The following is a 20,821-nucleotide window of genomic DNA, read 5'->3' as shown; positions in this document are numbered from 1 at the left end:
ACAACTAAAAATCCACAGATCCAACAAGCTCAAAAATCCCAAGCACAAGAAAACTAAATCAGGGCAGATGATAATAAAATTGCTTAAACCTAGTGATAAAACAGAAAAATCTTAAAAGCAGCCAGAGAAAAAGGCATATTATATCAAGATTAGAATGACAGAAAACTTATCATGCAAGCCAGAAGACAGCAGAGGATCTTAAAGCACTGAAAGAAAAAAAATCGTGAATCTAGAATTCTATACCCAGAGAAAATATTTTTCAAAAATGAAGGTGAAATACACTCTTTTAGATATACAAGAGCCAAAAGAACTCATCACTAGCAGATCATTACAAGACACGTTAAAGGGAAAGCAGAAGGAAATTATACCATATGGAAATTGGGAACTACATAAAGAAATAAAGAATCTAAGACCTGATAAATATGTGTGTAAATATAAAATACATACTTTAGATTTCAAATTTCTTGCAAAGACAACTGGCTGTTTACAACAAAAATAATAACAATGTGTTATGGGCTTTATAACCTATGTATATATTAAACGTATGATAAAAGTACAAAGACTAAGAAAGGGGAAATAAAAGTATACCATTGTTAGAATTTTTAATATATATGAAGTGGTACTTGAAAGGAGCCTGTAATAATTAAAAATGTATACTATAGACCTGAAAATAATCTCTAAAAATACACATATAGCTGATAAGCCAACAAAGGAGGTAAAATGAAATAATATAAAATATGAATTTAACAAAAAGACAGAAACAGAAGGAAAAGAGAAGGAACAGACGACGTGAACAGAAAGATGGTAAATTTAAACACAACCCTACCAATTATCACATTAAATGTAAACAGTCTACACACACCAATTAAAAGATAGAGAATACCAGGTTGGATTAAAAAAGCAAGACCCAATGATAGGTTGCCTTTACAAAGCCCCTTTTAAATATAAAGACACAAAAAAGTAAAAGGCAAAAATGATGGGAGACAACATACCATCCTAACACTAATATATTTATATCAGATAAAGCAGATTTAAGGACAAAGAATATTACCAGGAGTAAAGAGAGTCACTTGGTAATGACAAAGAGGTCAATTCACTATGAAAACATAAGAATCTTAAATATTTATGTACCCAAAGAGAGTTTTAAAAGACATGAAACAAAAACTGATAAATGAAAGGAGAAATAAACAAATCCACAATTACAGGCAGAGATTTCAACACTACTCTATCAATAATTGATACAGTAAGTAGACCAAATACTGATATTTACTGATACTTCTTTATCAGTAGAAATAAAGAAGACTTGAAAAAACAATCAACTACCTTGACTGACCAAACATTTACAGAACACTCCACTCAACAATAGCATAATACACATTTTTTCCAAGTCACATGGAATATTTACCAAAACAGACCATATTCTGGGCCATAAAATAAGTCTCAATAAATTTAAAAGAATTCATATTATACAAGATACATTCTCTGATAACAATGAAATTAGAAATTAGTAAGAGAAAGACATCTGAAAAATTCCTAAAGATCTGGAAACAAAGTAACATACTTCTAAATGACCAAAATTGTCAAAGAAGATATCCATGGTAAATTAGTACTTTAAACTGAATGAAAATGGAAACACAGCATTTCACAATGTGGAGGTTACAGCAAAAGCAATGGTGAAGGGAAATTCATAACACTAAAAATGCCTATAACAGAAAATAAGAAGGGTCTAGTATGACTGATGTATAGCATACTCTTTCTCTCCCAACTAGCCATAAATGAACCTACAGCTTCAAAATAGAGAAGACAATTTAGTTTGATAGGGCAGATCACCCTTAATCAAAATCACTGTTTTACCTTCAATGAGAAAAAACAGAATGCCCATGTTATGAAGTCCCACACATCAGGAATACTAAGAGGTCTGGGTGTCATAGTGCATGACAGCACACGCACCTGTGCGGTTAGCTGGCCTTGCTGACTGGGAATCAGGAGAAGTTAAGCTTTGCCTTCTTCCTACTTCATCAGAAGGAGAGGTTGGTAATGATGATATTGGAGGAGTCTGTGCACGACGTGTGGGAAGTACAGTGGTAGTTGGGTAACTAGAGAACATTTGCCTTTAAGAAAACAATAATGGTTAGCATAAAAATCCAATTAGAAAATAATACATATATCACAGTCTTCTTATAGAAAAATATTCAACCTGGAAAACTTTAAGTTAGCTATGGTTTAATGAAGGAGGGGAGAAAGACTCCTAACAATTTTAATAATCATTATCACATAGAATACATTTACTATAAAAGTAATGTTACCATTTGTTTGGCAAAATGCCAGCAACATAGCAGGTGAGGGGAAGGCAGCAATTAATAAAATAGATTTTTAAAATATCCCTGCTTTCATGGAGCTTTCCTTCTACTGTAAGAAGATGACAGTGTTATTTTGATAGGTATACAGTAGTTAAAGAATAAGGGCTTTTAAAGATAGCTAAATTACAGTTACTTCAAATATAAATTTACTAGCTAGCCATGAAATTATTCACATGTATTCAAAGTAATAGACTATAGGTAAGTTATGGAAAGAAAAGAGAACTGCCCAGTCACTTAACACAACTGAAAAACAGCATATGAATGGTATGCCAGCCATGTAGAGGGGGAAAGGTACAAGAGAGGCAGCCCCCTCAGGCTGAGAAGGCACACACTGGCTTAAGAATAAAATCCAGGAAGGTCCTCATTGACTGTCTACTCTTCAGATTTGTCCAACAAAATAACCTTTTAAGCATCAAAAAATACTGTCTACCCAGTCAAATAACTGATACATGATATTCACACAGGCAGCAGTTGTTCCCTGATCTTTCTAGTGTTAAATGATGCTTAGTCAGGCAGAGACAACAGCAGCTCTAATATAGTCCCAGCCAACAACAGGCAAACAAAGACTGAGAAGAAAGGAGGAGTCACAAGGTCTATGAATGCCTGTGAGAGCAAGGGAATATTATTCTACCAGTGAATGCCATGTCTACACTGCACAGCTTGGAAGGCAACAAGGATTAAAAACCATATTAGAATATCCTATCATTCTTCTTTTCCTCCTTTCTTGAACAGAAGCACCCGTGGAACTGTTATCAAGTGAGAGAGTTAGGATGTGTGAGGACTGGGCAATGGTAGCTGCTAGGATTATTACTCTTCCTGCCCAAGACCAGAGCAGTAACTCAGTTGTGTGAGCTAAAGACTACTGCATTAAGGGTCCGGTCAGGTCCCTTATGACTCAGGTCATAATCTCTCAGTTCGTGAGTTCAAGGCCCGCATCAGGCTCTCTGCTTTCAGCGCAGAGCCCACCCTCGGATCAGATCGTCTGTGACAACCCTCTCTCTTGGCTCCCCTCTGGCTTATGCGCACATGCGCACTCTCTCTCAAAAACAAACATTTAAAAAAAAAAAAAAATCACTGGGGAACCTTAATTAGAATGTAAACTGTGCCCCACCAGACCTACTGAATGAGACAGGGGGATACTTTACAGTCCCAGAGCCTTAAAAAGCCTCCCAGGTGGCTCCTGTGGACACCAAAAATTGACAAGCATTACAGTAATAGCCCCTCTCCTACTCTCTAAGATGTCAGCCTACACAATGGGAATGATAATAACCTGTCAATTATGGGAAGGGGGGAAAGAAAGAAGAAAAAGGGAGACTACCCATTCTACTGCTCTTTATTTCACTTAGGGCCTACTTAAGGGAGCTCACAAAATAGTCCCTCCCTAATGATTTTCTCTTAGAAGTTTTCATTTTGTGTATATAACTGGTAAAGTGAAACAAAAAGAAAACTCAGACGTTATTTGGAATTTACAAACCTACTAAAATAGGGTTGGCTGAAGAAGTATCTATTGTAAGACAGGCTCTTTCATTTGAAAAGTAGACTTGTTTGATCTTACAGTAAGAATGAAAGTATAATTAAGAAATTATGCTTAAAAGGGAAATAACTAGAGAAAATTATTTTCATGGAAGTGACCTCCATCTTGAAGCTCTAATATTCAATACAAGCATTTACTTTTTGAGGAAAAAAATATCCAAAAGCCTAGCTGAAAGAAAAGAAAAGATCATTATAAGGAGATAGACTCCTACCCTATCTGACTGTCAGCAGCATGGGTGATAAATCCAGACCACCCCTCGACTGGCTATGAGACTTGTGCAAGTTATTTAACTTGAGGGGCATTCCCAACTTTAGCAAAATGGGTTTGACTTTATGATCTCTTAGGTTCCTCCTAGCTCTAGAATGCCTTTAGTTGGGCACATTCTTCACTGACAGAACAATCACGTGTTCAGAATCATAGGCATCAATACGGCAGATGTTAAAGGTCAACTTCCCTACCTGAGAAGACTAAGTGGCATCACTCCTGGGGATTCAGATGCAGGTACTGTTTCTGTGTCAGTGACTGGAGTGGTGGCAGTTGTGGTGTCTTCCAGCGAGCTGCTCATAAAGGAAGTTGTGCTCGAGGCTGATGGGCTAGTGGTAACTGGTGTTTGTGCCTGCTGGGCTTGGTCACTTTCTTCAGCTTGTTGATCAATCTCTATAAACCAAGGTAAATATTAAGAAAGTAGTAAGGATTTGTTTTTTTCACAAGTGACATATAAATGAAAAAGTTACAATATGAAAAGTTTCTAAATATATTTCCTAAGTGCCAATTTCTACGACATATTTTTTTAATGTTCTTGCATATATACACCCTGTATTCACTACTGTCGAGCCTTACTACAGACTCTACTAATAAATACACTTTTGTAATTAATTTTCTTTTTTAGAGAAGAAGGTTCTCTTAAAAACAAAAAAGAAGCCACCTGGGTGGCTCAGTCAGTCAAGAGACTGCCTCCTGATTTCTGTTCAAGTCATGATCTCACAATTCCTGAGACCAAGACATGCATTGGGCTCTGCGCTCATTGCTCGGAGCTTGCTTGGGATTTCCTCTCTCCCTCCCTCCCTCCCTCCCTCTCTCCCTCTCCCTCTCTCTCTCTCTCCACCCCCCCCCCCCCGCCCCCGGCTTGCACGTGCGTGCTCTCTCAAAATAAACTTAAGAAAAATAAAAATAAAAACAAAAATAGTCTCACTTTTGTTTATATGATTTGACTAGAGGTTCTCTAAAGGTTATCTATCTAATCATTAAAATTCTATTTCCTGGTTGCACCTGAGTGGCTCAGTTAAAGGATCTACTCTTGATTTCGGCTCAGGACAGGATCTCACAGTTCAGGGAATTGAGCCCTGCAATCAGGCTCCATGCTGCCAGCACAGAGCCTGCTTGGGATTCTCTCTCCCCGCCCCTCCCCGACTTTCTCTTTCTCTCTCTCTCTCTCTCTCTCTCTCTCTCTCTCTCTCCAAACAAACAAACAAACAAACTAACTAACTAACTAACTAACTAACTAACTAAAAAAACGGCTGTGTTTCCTGGGTGTCTGGGTGGCAAAGTCAGTTGAGCATCCGACTCTTGATTTCAGCTCAGGTCACAATCACAGAGTTGTGGGATCGAGCCCCACATCAGGCTCTGCACTGAGTATGGAGCCTGCCTGAGTTTCTCTCTCTCTCTATCCCTATGTGCTCTCTCTTGCTCTCAAGTAAAAAAACAATACATTTTTTAAAAAACTGTATTTTCTTAGCACTTTGATTTTGATGTGCCTATCTTTAAACTTTAAATAGGCAAAGATGAAGACATGTTAATACAAGTAATACATGTAAATATAATACAAATCTAGATAGAAACCCCATGCTCTAAAAAGGACAATGTCTCACAAAATAAACTACTCCCAAGAACTAAAAAATTAAAATGTCTAAGAGCTTACAAAGTATTTATAATTTTTTTTCTTATCTGGTGAGGGAGCTTACAAATAAAGAGAATATCAAGATAGCATTTACCACAAAGACAGCTACTTCTATTGGGGTTGCTAAATGGCCACATACCTACATAATCATGATCTTAATACTATTTATATGCAACATGTACTTCCCTCTGCCTATCTACCATTTAATCTATGAAAGGAAGAAAGGGAGTGAGGAAAAAGGGAAGGTAGGAGGAAGAGGAAGGGAAAAAAGAAAAAAGGAAAAGAAGTTCCATGAAGGCAAGGGACTCTGTTCACTGCTGACTTTCCAAGAATCAAGAAGAGTACCTGGCATATAACAGGGACTCAGTAAATATTTACTGAAATAACTTCATTTTTATCTCAGAATTCATATTCCAAAAGGTGAAGATAAAGATAAAATAAGGGCTTTTTTCCCCTTCCATACAGAATCTATAAAAGTAATACTTTAAATGTCTCTGGGGAGAGATCAGTATATATACTATATATGTTTTGAATCAGATCAATAAATTATCGAGTATCTTTTGTGGCATGAGTTAAGTTTTACAAAATGTAGTAATAATTATTAAGTTCTGTGCTTGTATACGTTTTAAATAGAAAATTATAGGTAAACAGATAATTATTAATATAAAAGAAACAAACAAAAAAACCTGTTTACCTTGCAAAGGAAAAACAACGTGAAAACTGCTGTGGCCAAAAAAATTTTTGATGAATAACTTATGGAATATATCACATCTGACATGAATAATTTCAACAACACATAAGGAAAAGAAAAAGCAGATAATATACCTTGCTTAATTTTGCCCCCAAACTGGTCTTCCAGGAGCCCATGGACCACTAATTTGTAGATCATGGCTTGAGCTCGTTCCAGATCAGCTAATCCCAACGCTCTCTTTATGGGTGACCGCATGACGGCTCGCTTCACCATGTGTCGCATCAGGAACTGCAAGGCTGCTCGCATCTCCACATCTTCATGAACAACTGGAGAGCTTGCACAGTCTGAGTTATGGCCATTTTCAGCCAGAACTTTTGGTATCAGCAACAGCTCAGCATATTTACTACAGCCAAGAAGAGCACTAAGTGATTTCATAGCACCGAGGTAGAGATAGGACAGTTGGACTGCTCTGATTTCTGATTGGGCTATGTCATGGTTTTTGGATATGTGTTCGTGATTTCTTCTTTTTCCTTCTGTTATCTGATGTTGGGATTCCACACTTGGCAGTGTTGGGTCTAAAGAAAATGAAGCTATTTCGTTTTCGGATTTGGAGGCTGTGGTACCCTGAGTTTTGATATCATCAGATGTTAAGCCTGTTCGCGTATCTAAAGCAGATTCATTCTCGGTTTTCTGCTCAACATCTCCTTTCTCCTCAGACTCATGTCGGTGTTTCTTTTCATGTCGCTTGGTGCTCTGTTTGCCCATGTCTTCATGAATACCAGTCAGATATGTGAGGTCCAGCAACACAGAAGCCGTCAGGCCTCGGAATCGCGCCACATCAAAAGGCAATGGTTCACAGGGCTCCAGATTATACAATGGAGTATCACTAGGCGACCAAAAAGTTGGGAAGCTTTAATAAAGATCAGAATGACACAGGAAGAAGCAAGTGAGGGATAGACGGGAGGAAGGTACAGAAAATAATGTAAACAAATAAGATGTATCATGTACACAGTACAAAACATAATTTACACAAACTAGAGAAATCATTACAAAGAGAAAAATAAATCTATTATGAGAAAATGGGGAGATGTGATGCTAAATGCAAAAGCAATGAGATGTGCATGTACTTTCAAATCAGAATATTGTTACTACAACGCAAGCCAGGAATTAGCAAAATTTCTATAAGAGAGCCGAATAGTAAATATAGCTTTCAACCCTGCCATCATAGTATGAAAGCAGTCACTGAATACCTAAATGAATGTGTATGGCTGTGTAACATTATTTACAAACATAAGAGGTGGGCCAGATGTAGTCTGTCTATCCCTGATATAAGCTATGTGGAAAGTTTGTATAATAAATTTTACTTATTATGTGGGTAATGACTATAACCTATTTCAGAGAAGACTTTATTTCCATTTAAAACATAACTTTGTAGTCTTCAATTAATGCCTCTAATTTGTAGTTTAAGCAAAAATAGGATCACACACTTCCTGATATTTGGCAAAAATTTACTGAAGTTTAAAAATGTTGTAAGTACACAAAAAATGTAACAGCTTTAGCAAGCATCTAAAGTTTGGTGGCATAAATTTGTTATATTAACCTAAATCTTAATTTTAGCTTGACCTTCTTAATCTTTATTTTCCCTTTGTCTTATTTCCTTATTTGTTTTGATTATTCTGGTATGTTACATTTGCATTTTAATAAGGAATCATAAATCCTTTCTGAAACAAGGCAAAGAATAAAAGAAAAGGTAAATACTTTCATGTAACACTCTAAAATTTTCATTGGTTTCTTAGCTTGGTGGAATGGGGTAAAGTAGGGTCCATTAACTCCTAAAATTGTATATAAAGGTTACACATGTGTTATTTTCAGCTGAGAGAATCTATAGCTATTGTTACATTCTAAAACAGCACTGCCTTGAAAGAAATCTTATGAACCGCTGTTTTAGATATTGTCCCATGTCATATTAACACTATTAAGCAATCACTTTAGGCAGTATAATGAACAGTTACATATTATAATTAATAAATCTACATTTTCAAAGAAGATACATGACGTATTTCCTTTGAAACGTACGAAGTTTCTTTTTCGCACAAATCCTGACTGCAAACATGTCTAAATGTGTTTAAGTATATCATTTGTGTTAAATAAACGTAATTTCCATATCTATCCAAAATATTGCACACTGAAGGGACAGAAGTATGTGCTTAAAAAACAAAAAAAGTAAGAGTACTTATATCACAGTTAATCCCAAACTTAATTTTAGTCACTCAAATGTTTCTGCCTACACTCAAAGCCCACCTACACAAAATGTAACTGACAAACCTGCTGGCTGGCTTTTTTCTATCCTGGTATGTAATGGAAATGATCAAAAAGCAAGTAGCCAAATGAAAAATAAAGACAGATCCCAGTTAAACCTGAATTAGTGAGCTTACCATTTCTTCACAAAACAAAACAAACAAAACAAAACAAAACACCATATATTTTATTAACTACTAGTATTCCAGGGAACATGGGTTTGAGATATATTCCTTTATGAAATCAAATTACTCATACCCAACTGTATAAAAAAAACTTATTTTAAAAACTGGCTCACCTAAAACACAGTTACTCACTGTCCATAGGCAATGGCCCATTTCACCATTAAATACTCGTTTGCTAAAAGTGTAACTCAACAGATCATACCTGATGGTAATTTCTGCTTCATCCCATTGGACCTTAGCAGACGTGCTGCCCTCTTTGACCACTCCCAGCAGCGTGGCATGGCGCCCAGTTTGCTTGTGAACACACCGACCTCCAACTCTAAGACCAGCATCAACTCCTCCTATCACTGCCAGCACAGGCCACACCTCTATGCAAAGGGTCCTCAGCTGCGGCTCTGAGAGGTCAGCAAGGCCATGTCTATTATGTTTACCTTTCTCTTCCTCTTTGCTTTCCTTCTCCTCTCTCATTTCATTTTCCTCTCGGCTTTGAACCGAGCGGCTTTTCTTTAGCTTCTGACCTGACTCTTTAATACATATCTTAATTTTATGCAGCCTTTCCATCATTTTTTTGTTAATGCAGTAAGTCCAACGGTCTGTTCGGTGAAGGATACGGATAAGCTGAATAGTGGCCTCCGCCAGCACTGCTGCTACTGGACTACAAATAGGGTCTCCTGGAAGTAAGTCTCGTGGCGTGCCACGCATTTGCATATCACAAATTTTCACCTATAAGAAAAAAAGAAGGCAGCAAATGTGTGATTAATAGTTCTTATAAACCATTAGTCACTATACATTCTAGTACATGTAATCCCATGTTGAACTAGTGTTTGGTCTCCTAATATACGCGTATTTATACCACTGGCTGCTGGTAAAGAGTGAGCAAATATTACAAATTTACTAAAGTTAGGAGCAGTATGGTCCTCTGAAACAAGGTGCCCCATTATTTAAACTTCCTCCTGCAGCCTGTATTAGAGCTGTTGCAGGCACCCAAAAGGTGGATATAGACTAAGGTGTATGGGACTGGCTCAATTTACTCCCTACCCCCCCCCACCGCCCCACCCCCCCGCCAACAACAACAAAAAAGCCTTGAGAATCTAGTCATTCTTATCCTCAAGACAAGTCCTCAGAGCATCTTACACTGTTCGATGGTTACAAAGATAAAATTGTTAAGTCTAGATAACTGGGATATTCCCAACCTACACACATTTCAAATAAGACACTGAGGTTAAATTAAAAGAAGAGCAAGATTTGGATCCAGATCTTAATTCTGCACAATCTTAGGAAATTATTTAATCACAATAAACCTCAGTTTTTTCATCTGAAAAAAATTGCACTAATAATAGTAACTGTCTCTTATGGTTAAAGATTGAGACTATGTACTTAAATTGCTTATTACTACAGTGCCAGATACATAGTAAATGTTCAAAAAGAGGTTAACTACCATTAATATTGTTTTCATCAGAGACTGTGAAACTTATCAGAAAAGGCTTCTGGACAGAATAAATTGATTGCGACACAGTGTACAAGTGAATTAATTCCTTCAAAGTTCATAGATGTTGGGGAGCAATAGGCCATCACTCTAACCAGGTGATAGCAGACTATTTTGGGCTGCAAGAATATCATCAAGGAAAGAACTGACTGCAGGTACTGGGCTGTCTCTGAACTTCATCCCCAGTTGTGCTGACTACCTACTCAGGAGGCAGCTCCCTTCACTTATAAAATGCTAGCTTAAAATTACATGACCTTGAAAATTTTAAAAACACATTTAAAAGCACAGAATAAAAGGTAACTTTCATAGGTAGGACTGATCAAGTTCAGCACTTCCACTATAGATATATGACAGTGTGAAAACTTTCTACTACAAAAGAACTAGAAATTCTGGAGACGAGAGCTAGGCCACACTTCATCCTCAAGTGAAAGGATGTGGTAGAAAAAAAAGCAACAGGGAGACCACAAAGGCGTTTGTCTCTTCTTGGCTTTTAGATGAAGAAAAAAAAAGTTTTTAGCGAGAGTATAGCCCTTTAATACTGTCCCCTCCTGAAGGTTTGGGGTTCAAATTAACACCATCTATAAGGTGTAAGAACCCCCTCAGCTGAATGAACCTCAGGTTCCATATCACAACTGGATCTGCCATTATTCAGCTAAGGGTATCTGATTACATTTAAGATTATTTCTAGATCTCTTTCTCAAATGAACAACTGCCAATGAACCAGATTACTCCTAAACTATCGCCTATGATTCCTATAATTGAAAGTTGACTCATTACATTCAAATTGCCAGAATATCAAATAGTGCCTTAATGAAGAGTAAAGGCAATTTCTAAAAGTAATCTAACTTTCTAGGAGAATAAATTACCTGAACAGGTAGTTTTAATGGTAGAAATAGTTTATTCCATTTATAAACTCTATCTGATCCTAACAAATATTAATTTAAAAGAAGACAAATATCCTTTACACTTAAGTATAAAAGTTTGAAGTTTCATTACCTTCTCCCCTGGGTTGCTACTATAGAACATTACACACGGGTATAACTCTGCCGCGTCCACATCTTCAAAAGCCAATTTGGGTTCCTATAGTGTGGCAGAGGAGACGAAAACACATTTTTAAAAAAAATATGGAATATCTAATTACATTAAGACTCAAAGCTCTTATGAGACAGAACACAATTTATAAGATCAAATCTCAACCCTGCTAACCAAGAAACTTCCACATATAACTAATGATCCTGATTTGTTCATCTGCTTCAAAAATCTTACTGGGAATTTACTATCTTTCTGTTGTTTGTGTGGTCCTGGTAAATACTAAAAGAACCAAAAGGTATTAGATAAAAAGCAAAGGGTGGATAACATATTAATTGAGTAATCAGCACTTAAATAACTCAGTTGAGTGTAAATAAAAAACAAGAAAACATGCAATGCTTGTCAATGAGTTTCAGTACCTCTCCATTTTTCCCAAAGGAAATGGTTCTGGCTTCCATGTCTAACACACAGGTAATGAAATCTCCTTGAGTAAAACTGGACAACGTCAGAGTCTGTTCTCCATTGTGATAGAGGTTACCACTGTAGGCCCGGTACAGCCACATATCGGAGGTAGTACGGTGGTTAAAGTCATGTACTGGCCAGCGAGAAACTCCAACACACGTGCCTTCATTACCTCTGTTTTCCTTCACAATGTAAAACTAAAATGAAAATGGTAATGTTCACTAATATCCAAAAAACTTGTTTATGTATAATTAACTGTATAAACCAATACTGGGGAATATGCTCACAAGTAACATTGATGCATTTATGGGAATACGATAAGTTCATTTTCAGCCCAAGTGAAAATAACATATAAATGAAACAATTTCATCATTTTATAAAATAAATGAAAATTCACTAGACTAGAACAATTCTAACTCATTAAAACATAGTTACAGTATTATTTGGAGAAAAGAGAGAGAGACAAGTGGGAAAAGATGGTGCTCTGGTGCCTGGCGGGCTACAGAGTTACAGGTGTTATGAAACAGCAGGTAAAGTGCTATCTGTTGAGAGAGATAAAAGTTACCTATGGAATTCAAAAGTAATAGATCCAACCATAGGAGAGTTAGTTCACTGACTCCAGTGACTGCTTTAGGCCTTGTTAGCTAAAGTGAGTCAAAAAGAGGATAAAGTGTAGTGTGCTCTCTTGTAGGCAGGAAGAGAAAGGGGCCCAAACATCCTTATAAAAAGGCTTTGGATGGGCCAAATAATAAAAATTAACTTGCAGTTGCCTCTCCTCTGGGCAGGAGGGGGAAGAGTTCAAATTTCCCTGAAGGAGAGTTCTGGGTAGATCAAAAATATTAGAAGTTTGTGTTGCTTTTTCCTCCAAGAGGGAAAAAAGATCAATCAGTTCCCAGAGCTGGAGCAAAGCTTTAAATAAACAAAAAAGAAAAAAGAAATGAAAATACAAACACCTCTCTAGATATTTTCTTTAGCCTAGATGATTCCACTGCTGTAGCAGTGGCCCTGACCCAATGAATTACCCTAAATTTACTGCTAGGGCTTTGAGTAAACCTGAAATCTGAGGGTAAAAGTAAATTTTTAAAAAAAGCATTTGCAAGTGTTCTGTGGCTACTGCATCTGGATGTATGATAAAAATTGATGTAAAATTAATAAATCCTAAGGGATCATCCTGATCAGTGAAAGCTGCAAAAGAAAAATTGTTAGGGAGATCCAACTTCCATGTTTTCTACCACTAGTGGGTAAATTTAAACTCTTTTGAGTATTGGAAACAAAAATAAGTTTCCATAACTGATGATTTTTGCCTCTGGAAAAAGAGAGACCAAATAAAAAGAGTGGTAATCTCCAGAGAGAGATACACAGATATACTTTCAGAGTTTTAAAAAGCAGTTTTACTTGCCATTGAGTTCTTGTAAAATCTGATATCTGACTCTTAGAGGCTAATGATTTTCCAACCTAAATTTTGACTGGCGAAATTTGGACTCTAAAGACTGACAAGGCAAAAAAACAAAAACAAAACAAACAAAACCACCTACAAAAGTATTACTTGTCACTTTGACTTAAGACACAGCAGTTTGGTCTTACAAGCATCTATGCTTCATTGCTGCCAAAAAAGTTGCTTAGCTTTTTAGAATCCTGAATTTATAGATCCTAATTACCTGGACCTGACTCTAATCTAAAACCTGAAATTATCTGCCTTGGGCTGTTTCAACCTAACATGAGCTATGCGCAACTTAAAAGCAGAAACTGGCCCAATGAACAAAACCTAAATTCTGGGACTGTTGTAGATTTAGGACTCCTCTGTGGGGCCAAAAACTATGAAAATATCATCGATTCTGCTGGACTGTCCAGGTCACTTGCAGATACCCCTGGGTAAGGGCTTTTTCTTTTATGGAGCCATCTAAATTTGAACTAATTGGCTCCATATTTCTGAAAAAAGAAAATGATTATACTCCTAACTTGCAATTCCTGCTCAAAATAGAAAGTTGGAGGAAGGCATACCCCAGGGAGTATAACCCTGCCATCCACTCTTAATTAACTGGACTGTCAACCTCTTCTTGGGGACATCCCACTGCTGTTGACTTATGTTCAGGTTTTTGGATTAGTTGCAGTTTGCAACAACAGACTGATAGCTTGACTACATGTCACATCTTTCTTCTGATACACTTATTTTAGTAAGGCCTTTTATTAAAAGAAGCTCTCGCAGAAAGAGATTTATCTTTCTAGGCTGCTAACTAGATAAATGATTAGGATAAAAGAGGAGGTTTTTAAACTTTCTATTTTGAAATAAAAAATTTTTTTAACTGGGCTTTTGTCCTGACCAATCTCCTAACTAACTCTTCTGGTTAAGTTGTATGAAAAACTTTTTGTGTGAAAATTCTTTTGTCCTTGCACCCAACCCTTCTGGACAAAAGGTCTAAATGAAGATAAAAAAAAATGATCGAAAAAATCTGAAGTTATAATTACTAAATGAGACATACTGATTTTAGAATAAGGGGGAAAAAAAACAAAAACCCAGACCCTTGGGAAGTGTGGAGGAGTGGGGAAGGCATTAATGATCTTTGTTTTTGAGAACTGCTTCTCTTTAGAGGAGAAAAAAATCCACATTGTCTTGAAGGCTACTGTGAGTACTTCATATTCAACCTGACTGCTGAGCCTCCCATTACAAATGACAGGCTGTAAGAAACAGGGGGTGGCTGGCCCCAGCACCTGCACATTTCCAGCACACCTCTAGATGTCATCATGCTCTTCAGGCAGATAAAGTGAAGTCAGAGAAAAACAAAACCATTTAAATGACTGCCTAATTTAGGCAGTATCTGAGTCCCACTGACTCTAGGTTATTCAAACTGCACTGGGAATAGAGAGTGGGGGGCCCTCTGGTGGAATGTCACATTGGGGCCCTGTTAACATGTTCTGCTTAACCTGATTAGGGGTATCCTAACAATTATAAACTCTTTGTTTCCAGGGATAGCATGTATGCCTTCTAGAATTGTATTCTTGTGTGTACACCCTATCATGACACTACCTGAGCCCTGGACTGGCCAGAGGTGTGCTGTGCTGAACTGATGCCTAAGTGAGTTAATATAAAAACTTAAAGACAAATCTACATGGCTTTCTATGATAGACATTTATGGTTAATGAGATTTGTTTTTAACTAGCTAAGTCTAAAACCACCAAGGAAGCATAACTGAAGTCAATAGTACAGGCTGGTCTCACCCTGTTGCCTGGCGTCCTACTGATAATAATATACTATATATATTATATATAGTATATACTATATACTATAAATAAATATATAAATATAAATATATATAAATAGAAAAATATAAAAAAATATATATAAATATATAAATATAAATATATATAAATAATATATATAGTATATACTATATACTATAAATAATATAGTATATACTATATATATAATATATATATGTGTATATATGTATATATATATATACACACACACACACACTATATAATTTTACTATAAAGAGACTATGGCCAAGAGCCAACGGGGTCAACCGTGACAAAAAGGAATTAATATAGCAGAGACTGCCATCCATAGAAAGGCCTGCTTGCAATGTTGGTCCTTGGCTGGCATCTGGAACTAGAATGATAACCAGTTCCCTTCAATGATAAAAACTTTACAAGAAGGGTAGCTCATTGTGCCTAGACTGTTTTGTACAACGTTATAGTTTAACATAAACACCTGCTTTCCTTCTGGGAATCTAAAATTTTAGTGTATGTCAGAGGGTGACCAGCACCCAATAAAAATCTTGGGCATGGAATCTCTAATGGGCTTTCCCAGGCAGAAACATCACATCATTATTGTATTTTCATGGCTGAGTATGATCTCTGTGATCCCTCATGAGAGGGATTATCATAATTTTTTAACTGTTCATTTAAAAAAAAAATTCAGGTAACTTTAGAAGACATTATAGAAGTTACAAAAATAATAGAGTTCCTGTATACCTTCATTCAGTTTCCATTTATGTTAACATCTTACATAATGATAAAACATTTACATATGATTCTTTTTTTTTTAAGTAGGCTCCATGCCCAACATAGGGCTTGAACTCACAACCCTGAGATCAGGAGTTGCATGCTCTACTGACTGAGCCAGCCAGGCGTCCCTACATATGATTTTTAAAAACTTTTTGATACATATTTTTGGCAAGAACATTTTTTGGTAAGGACTAAAACACAAAATGCTAAAAACTACTTGGAATTCTACATACCTTCCACTGATAGCATCCAGAAGTTACTCCAGTTGATGCCAATCCATATCCTTTTCCTCCACTGCCATGAGTTAAAATCTGTCCATTCTCCACTAGACAACACTGAGCTTTCTCTGGATCAAAGGATACTTCTTGTATAGGAAGATTCTCATCTTCTTCCTCTAACTCTCCCTGCTTCTACCAAAAAGGAAGCTCGATCAGTATTTTGGAATAATTCAGATCTCAGTTAATATATATTCTAAGACTCTTTGGTTTGATTTCACAAATATTTATTAAGTATCTACCATGTACCAGGTACAATGTAAGCAAGGAAACTCAATGATAAATACAGCGGGGTCCGTGCATAAAGCTTACGGTCCAATTAGGGGTCAAAGAAATAACTACCACCAGTACTGTGGAGAATAACAAGAGTAACATGCAAGTATTGCAGAAACAAAAAGGTTTAAGTGTCTAAACATGCTTGGGAAAGAGAAGGAAAGCATTCAAAAGAGGAGGACTTCTGAGGTGAGTCCTAAATGATGAGGCATTCAGCAGATGGTCAAAGAAGAGGAAGACATTTAGGCAGTATATACACCATGGTGCCAAGGCATGGAGGTACAAAAGAGTTCAGTGATCTATGATAATTGTAAGCAGTGTGGAATGTCTAGAGGATGAGACAGCAAAAAAGGAGGCTAGAAAGAGAAAAGAGAACATCATGGAATGCCTTGAACGCCATTTTAAGTTTGAACCTAACAGATAACAGGGAGTGCCTACACAAATTTATATAGAGAATCTCTAATCAGATGTGTGTTTTAGAAACATTGTTCTACCAGGTGTATATAGGATGAAGGCAGAGAGATCAATCAGAAGATTATCACAAGAGTTCAAGTAAAAAATACTGAGAACTTGAACTTATTAATTCATTCAATGAGTATTAAGTATCTACTACTATACCAGGTCCTATATATTCAGCAGTATATTAGATAGATAGAGATAAGATCTCTGCTCTCACAGAACTTATATTATATATGTTACATATTATATATTAATTATAAAAATATGATATATATTATATTTATTAACCAAAATATATTATATTATATATATATTAGAACTTACATTTTAGAAGGTAGAGATAGAAGATGAATAAAAAATATCAGGTAATAAGTGCTAGGTCAAAATTAAAGCAAATCATGTAACAGAGTATGTGACAACTAACTCTAGATTGAGGATAAGGAAAGGACTCTCTGAAGTGGTAATTGAGACCTGAATAGTAAGAAGAACTTGACATCTGAAAAACCTATGGGGGAAGTACTCTAGGTAGAAAGAATAGCCATGCAAAGCATAAACGAAGGAACAAACTTAGTGTGTTCAAGAAACAGGAAGAAGGCAAGTTGTTCTGAGTGTAGTGAGCCAAGGGGGGAGAACAAATAGTTCTAGATTTTATCCCAAGAATGATGAGAAACCAATGGAAGGTTTTAAGCACAGGACCAACATGCTATGACTTACAATTTAAAAGATCATTCTAAATCCCATGCAGAGAAAGGACTATAGGGAATTAAAAATGAAAACAAAAAGGCCATTTAGGAGACTACTGCATAGTCCAAGTCAGAGATGATAGTGGCTTGGAACAGGGTGATGGCAGAGAAATGAGGAGGTGGGCAAATTCAAGTTATATTTTACAAAGGAAACAATAGGACTTGGAGATTGTATGGAGGGAGAAAATGGGGGGCGGGAGGGTAGTGGTGACAGAAAGAGGATAACATCTAGGTTTTTTTAGTCAAGTCACTAACTAGGAAGATAGGAAAGCTGAGGAAGGAACAGGATCTGATAGAACTAAAAATGCTATGAAGTATGAGATGCCTACTAGACTATTATTCAAGTGGTAAGGCAAGTAGAAGATGGATATGGTAGCCCAGAATTCAGGGGAAATGTCAGAACTGGAATTAAAAATTTGGGAAGCAACAGCATATGTGTCTGAATAAGGTTTTGTTGGGTGCAGGAAAGGGAATGGGGATAATGGTGAGAAAAAGAAGGGGTCTTGGGAGGCCTGGGATAATCTAACACTTAAACAGAAGAGGGAAGAACCAATAAAAAAGAATGAGAAGAGGTCACTGTACTGAGATAGAAGGAAAACCAGAAAAAGTGTGGACTCAAAAAACCAAGAGAAAGATTAAGGTAGCTAAATGAATGGATTTAAGAGCTATATAGGAAGTAAAATCAATGGGGCCCAATGACTATGTGGATGGGGAGACATCAGGAAAATCCAGAATTCCCAAGAATTCAGGTTTGAAATGCTATGTGAATGATGGTGCCATCAATTAGAAAATGGGACAGGGAGAAAAGTATAAAGATTTGATGGGGAGACACCTGGGCTAGCATTTAAGTTTGGAAGGCACTGCATACAGGTGAAAATGGTCTTGGATATACTGAGGCTGTTGGAAAAGCTAAGACTGGAACTCTGAGGGACAGCAGTGTTTGGGATGGAGGCTAGGAGAACGTGGCACCAAAGAAGAGATGCTTCTAGAGGGAACCAAGGATTGGCAGAGGACTAGAGATGTAGAATAAGGTAGTTTTGAAAACAATAGAAGGCTAGAGTTTCCAGAGATGGAGTAAGATGTGGACAAAAAAGTGTATCCTATATTTAGCAATTGGCACTTACCTTTGTCATTTAATTTCGGTGTTCTGATGGAAGATCAACAATTGAGTTGAAGAGAAAATGAGAACTAAGGAGTGGCCCCAACATGTATAAAATTGCTTTTCTGAGAAGCTTAGCAATGAAAGAAAAGACGGGAACACGGGAGGCTTCTTGGTAAAAAGGAGTTTGGGAGGGTGGGAATTAGAGATGTTTATAAGCTGAGAAGAAAGAACCAGAGGAGAAAAAGAAAGCACAGAGAGAATATGGAGTAACTGGTAGAACCAAGTCCCTCAGAGAAGAAGGGATCCAGAGACAGGAGACAGGGTATTTACTTGTGTGGTCTAAAAATACCTTTTTGGAAGAATCGCTTACCTGTAACTTTATTTCTTGTTCTTTTTCCTTTATCTGAATAGCATGTTTGGCCTGAGCAATGGGTGTCTCCCACATACAGTCCGACAGAAGGGAAAAGAGGCGTTCAACAACCTATTTATTGAAGGAAAAAGAATGATGAAATTTGTAAAGGTGATTTTAAGTAATATTAGAAAAGATAAATCATGTAAGTAATACTAAGTCACATGTAAAATTTCATCATACCAAAGTCAACAACTACTTTCAGTGGTTGGCTGTAATTTAAATATCTTGTTTCTAGAAAGATCGCTAATCCACTAGAAAGTGGGTCCCACTACCCTCATGTTTCTTCGCTACATGGACCTCTGATGAAGACACACAACCTCACACACTTCTCTCTCTAAAGGCCCAAACCTAGGAAGAAATTCCACAGATCTTCCTTTCCTTCTGACCTTTTAAGTATTCACTATCTCCTTACTCCTCACACCCATAACTTAATTTCTCTTTCTCCTTGCTTGGAAATTAAATAATAAAGCAATTTCAGAAGGAGAAGTCTAGCTATCAAATAAATGATACATTTACAACTGAAGAGACTATAATTTAGATTTTGGAAAAATAATGTTACAGATGTGAAAAGTATCTTCTAACAGCTTTAAAAATAGAAACCTGAGCCATTTGATCATCTTCTACGCCAGATTCACAAGCTGGTAGCACAGCCTCAAGGACATGAAGTGCAAGGAGCCTTGTTCTTAGGTTACCAACGAGAGGAATACCTGGGGAGGGAAAAGACATTTTCTTATTATCAGTGTGACTTAAATTCAAAGTGTAAATGAGGGGCGCCTGGGTGACTTAGTTGGTTAAGTGTCTGACTTTGACTCAGGTCATGATCTCACGGTTCGTGAGTTCGAACCCCATGTAGGGCTCTGTACTCCAGCTTGGAGCCTGGAACCTGCTTCGGATTCTGTGTCTCCCTCATTCTCTGCCCCTCCCCTACTTGTGCTAGGTCTCTCTCTCTCTCTCTCTTTCTCTCTCTCTCTCTCTCATTCTTTCTCAAAAATAAACAAACATTTTTTAAAAAGTGTAAATGGGGCACCTAGGTGGCTCATTCGGTTAAGCGTCTGACTTTGGCTCAAGTTGTGACCTTTTTGAGTTGGAGCCCTGCATCAGGCTCTGTGCTGACAGCTCAGAGCCTGGAGCCTGCTTTGGATTCTGTCTCCCTTTCTCTCTGTCCTTCCCCCACTCTCACTTTCTCTCTCAAAAATAAACATTAAGAAATTTTTTTAAAAAGTGTAAATGAACTTCTTGAATAAACATATTTGAGGCTCCTAAGCATTTATGGGTGGAATGGACAACACTTCAACCTATTATCACAAGAATTCTGGACTTAGCCCAGACCCACTAATGTACATGAATATTCATGTTTACGTCTCAGTTTTTCTGTATATAAAAGGGAACAGCACTATAATAACTACCTGTGCCAGGTACTATGCTATGCATTTCACACACATTAACTCTATTGATCTTTATAAATCCTACATCACATCCCTGTTTTACTGATGAGGAAAGTGAGGCTGAGAGAAGTTAAGTAATGTGACCATAGCTCAGCAGAGGCAGAAGGAGAATTTTAAACAGGTCTGTTAACCTCTAAAGCTCAGGTTTTCATATCCTTTCAT

General features: G+C 37.0%; 1 protein-coding gene across 9 annotated transcripts in view; it reads right to left on the bottom strand.

Moving 5' to 3' along the window:
• Positions 1–20,821, bottom strand: part of HERC1 (HECT and RLD domain containing E3 ubiquitin protein ligase family member 1) — a 186,907-nt gene that overhangs the window by 51,608 nt on the left and 114,478 nt on the right. For 7 of the 9 annotated variants that reach the window (XM_053888977.1, XM_053888984.1, XM_053888980.1 and 4 more), the window contains exons 32-40: positions 19,815–19,921; positions 19,173–19,283; positions 16,184–16,360; positions 11,900–12,139; positions 11,448–11,531; positions 9,168–9,688; positions 6,617–7,392; positions 4,353–4,551; positions 1,951–2,111 (exon numbers count right to left, since the gene is read on the bottom strand). In XM_053888977.1, coding sequence (XP_053744952.1) covers positions 1,951–2,111; positions 4,353–4,551; positions 6,617–7,392; positions 9,168–9,688; positions 11,448–11,531; positions 11,900–12,139; positions 16,184–16,360; positions 19,173–19,283; positions 19,815–19,921 — 2,376 coding nt within the window. The remainder of the gene's footprint in view (positions 1–1,950; positions 2,112–4,352; positions 4,552–6,616; positions 7,393–9,167; positions 9,689–11,447; positions 11,532–11,899; positions 12,140–16,183; positions 16,361–19,172; positions 19,284–19,814; positions 19,922–20,821) is intronic. The other 2 variants (XM_053888982.1, XM_053888979.1) reach the window with 2 other exon arrangements.

This window comes from Panthera pardus, unplaced genomic scaffold (genome assembly GCF_024362965.1).
Source record: "Panthera pardus isolate Hobbes unplaced genomic scaffold, ASM2436296v1 HiC_scaffold_24, whole genome shotgun sequence".
NCBI lineage: Eukaryota > Metazoa > Chordata > Mammalia > Carnivora > Felidae > Panthera > Panthera pardus.
Note: the sequence above shows the minus strand (reverse complement) of the source record. Positions and strands in the feature narration are given on the sequence as shown.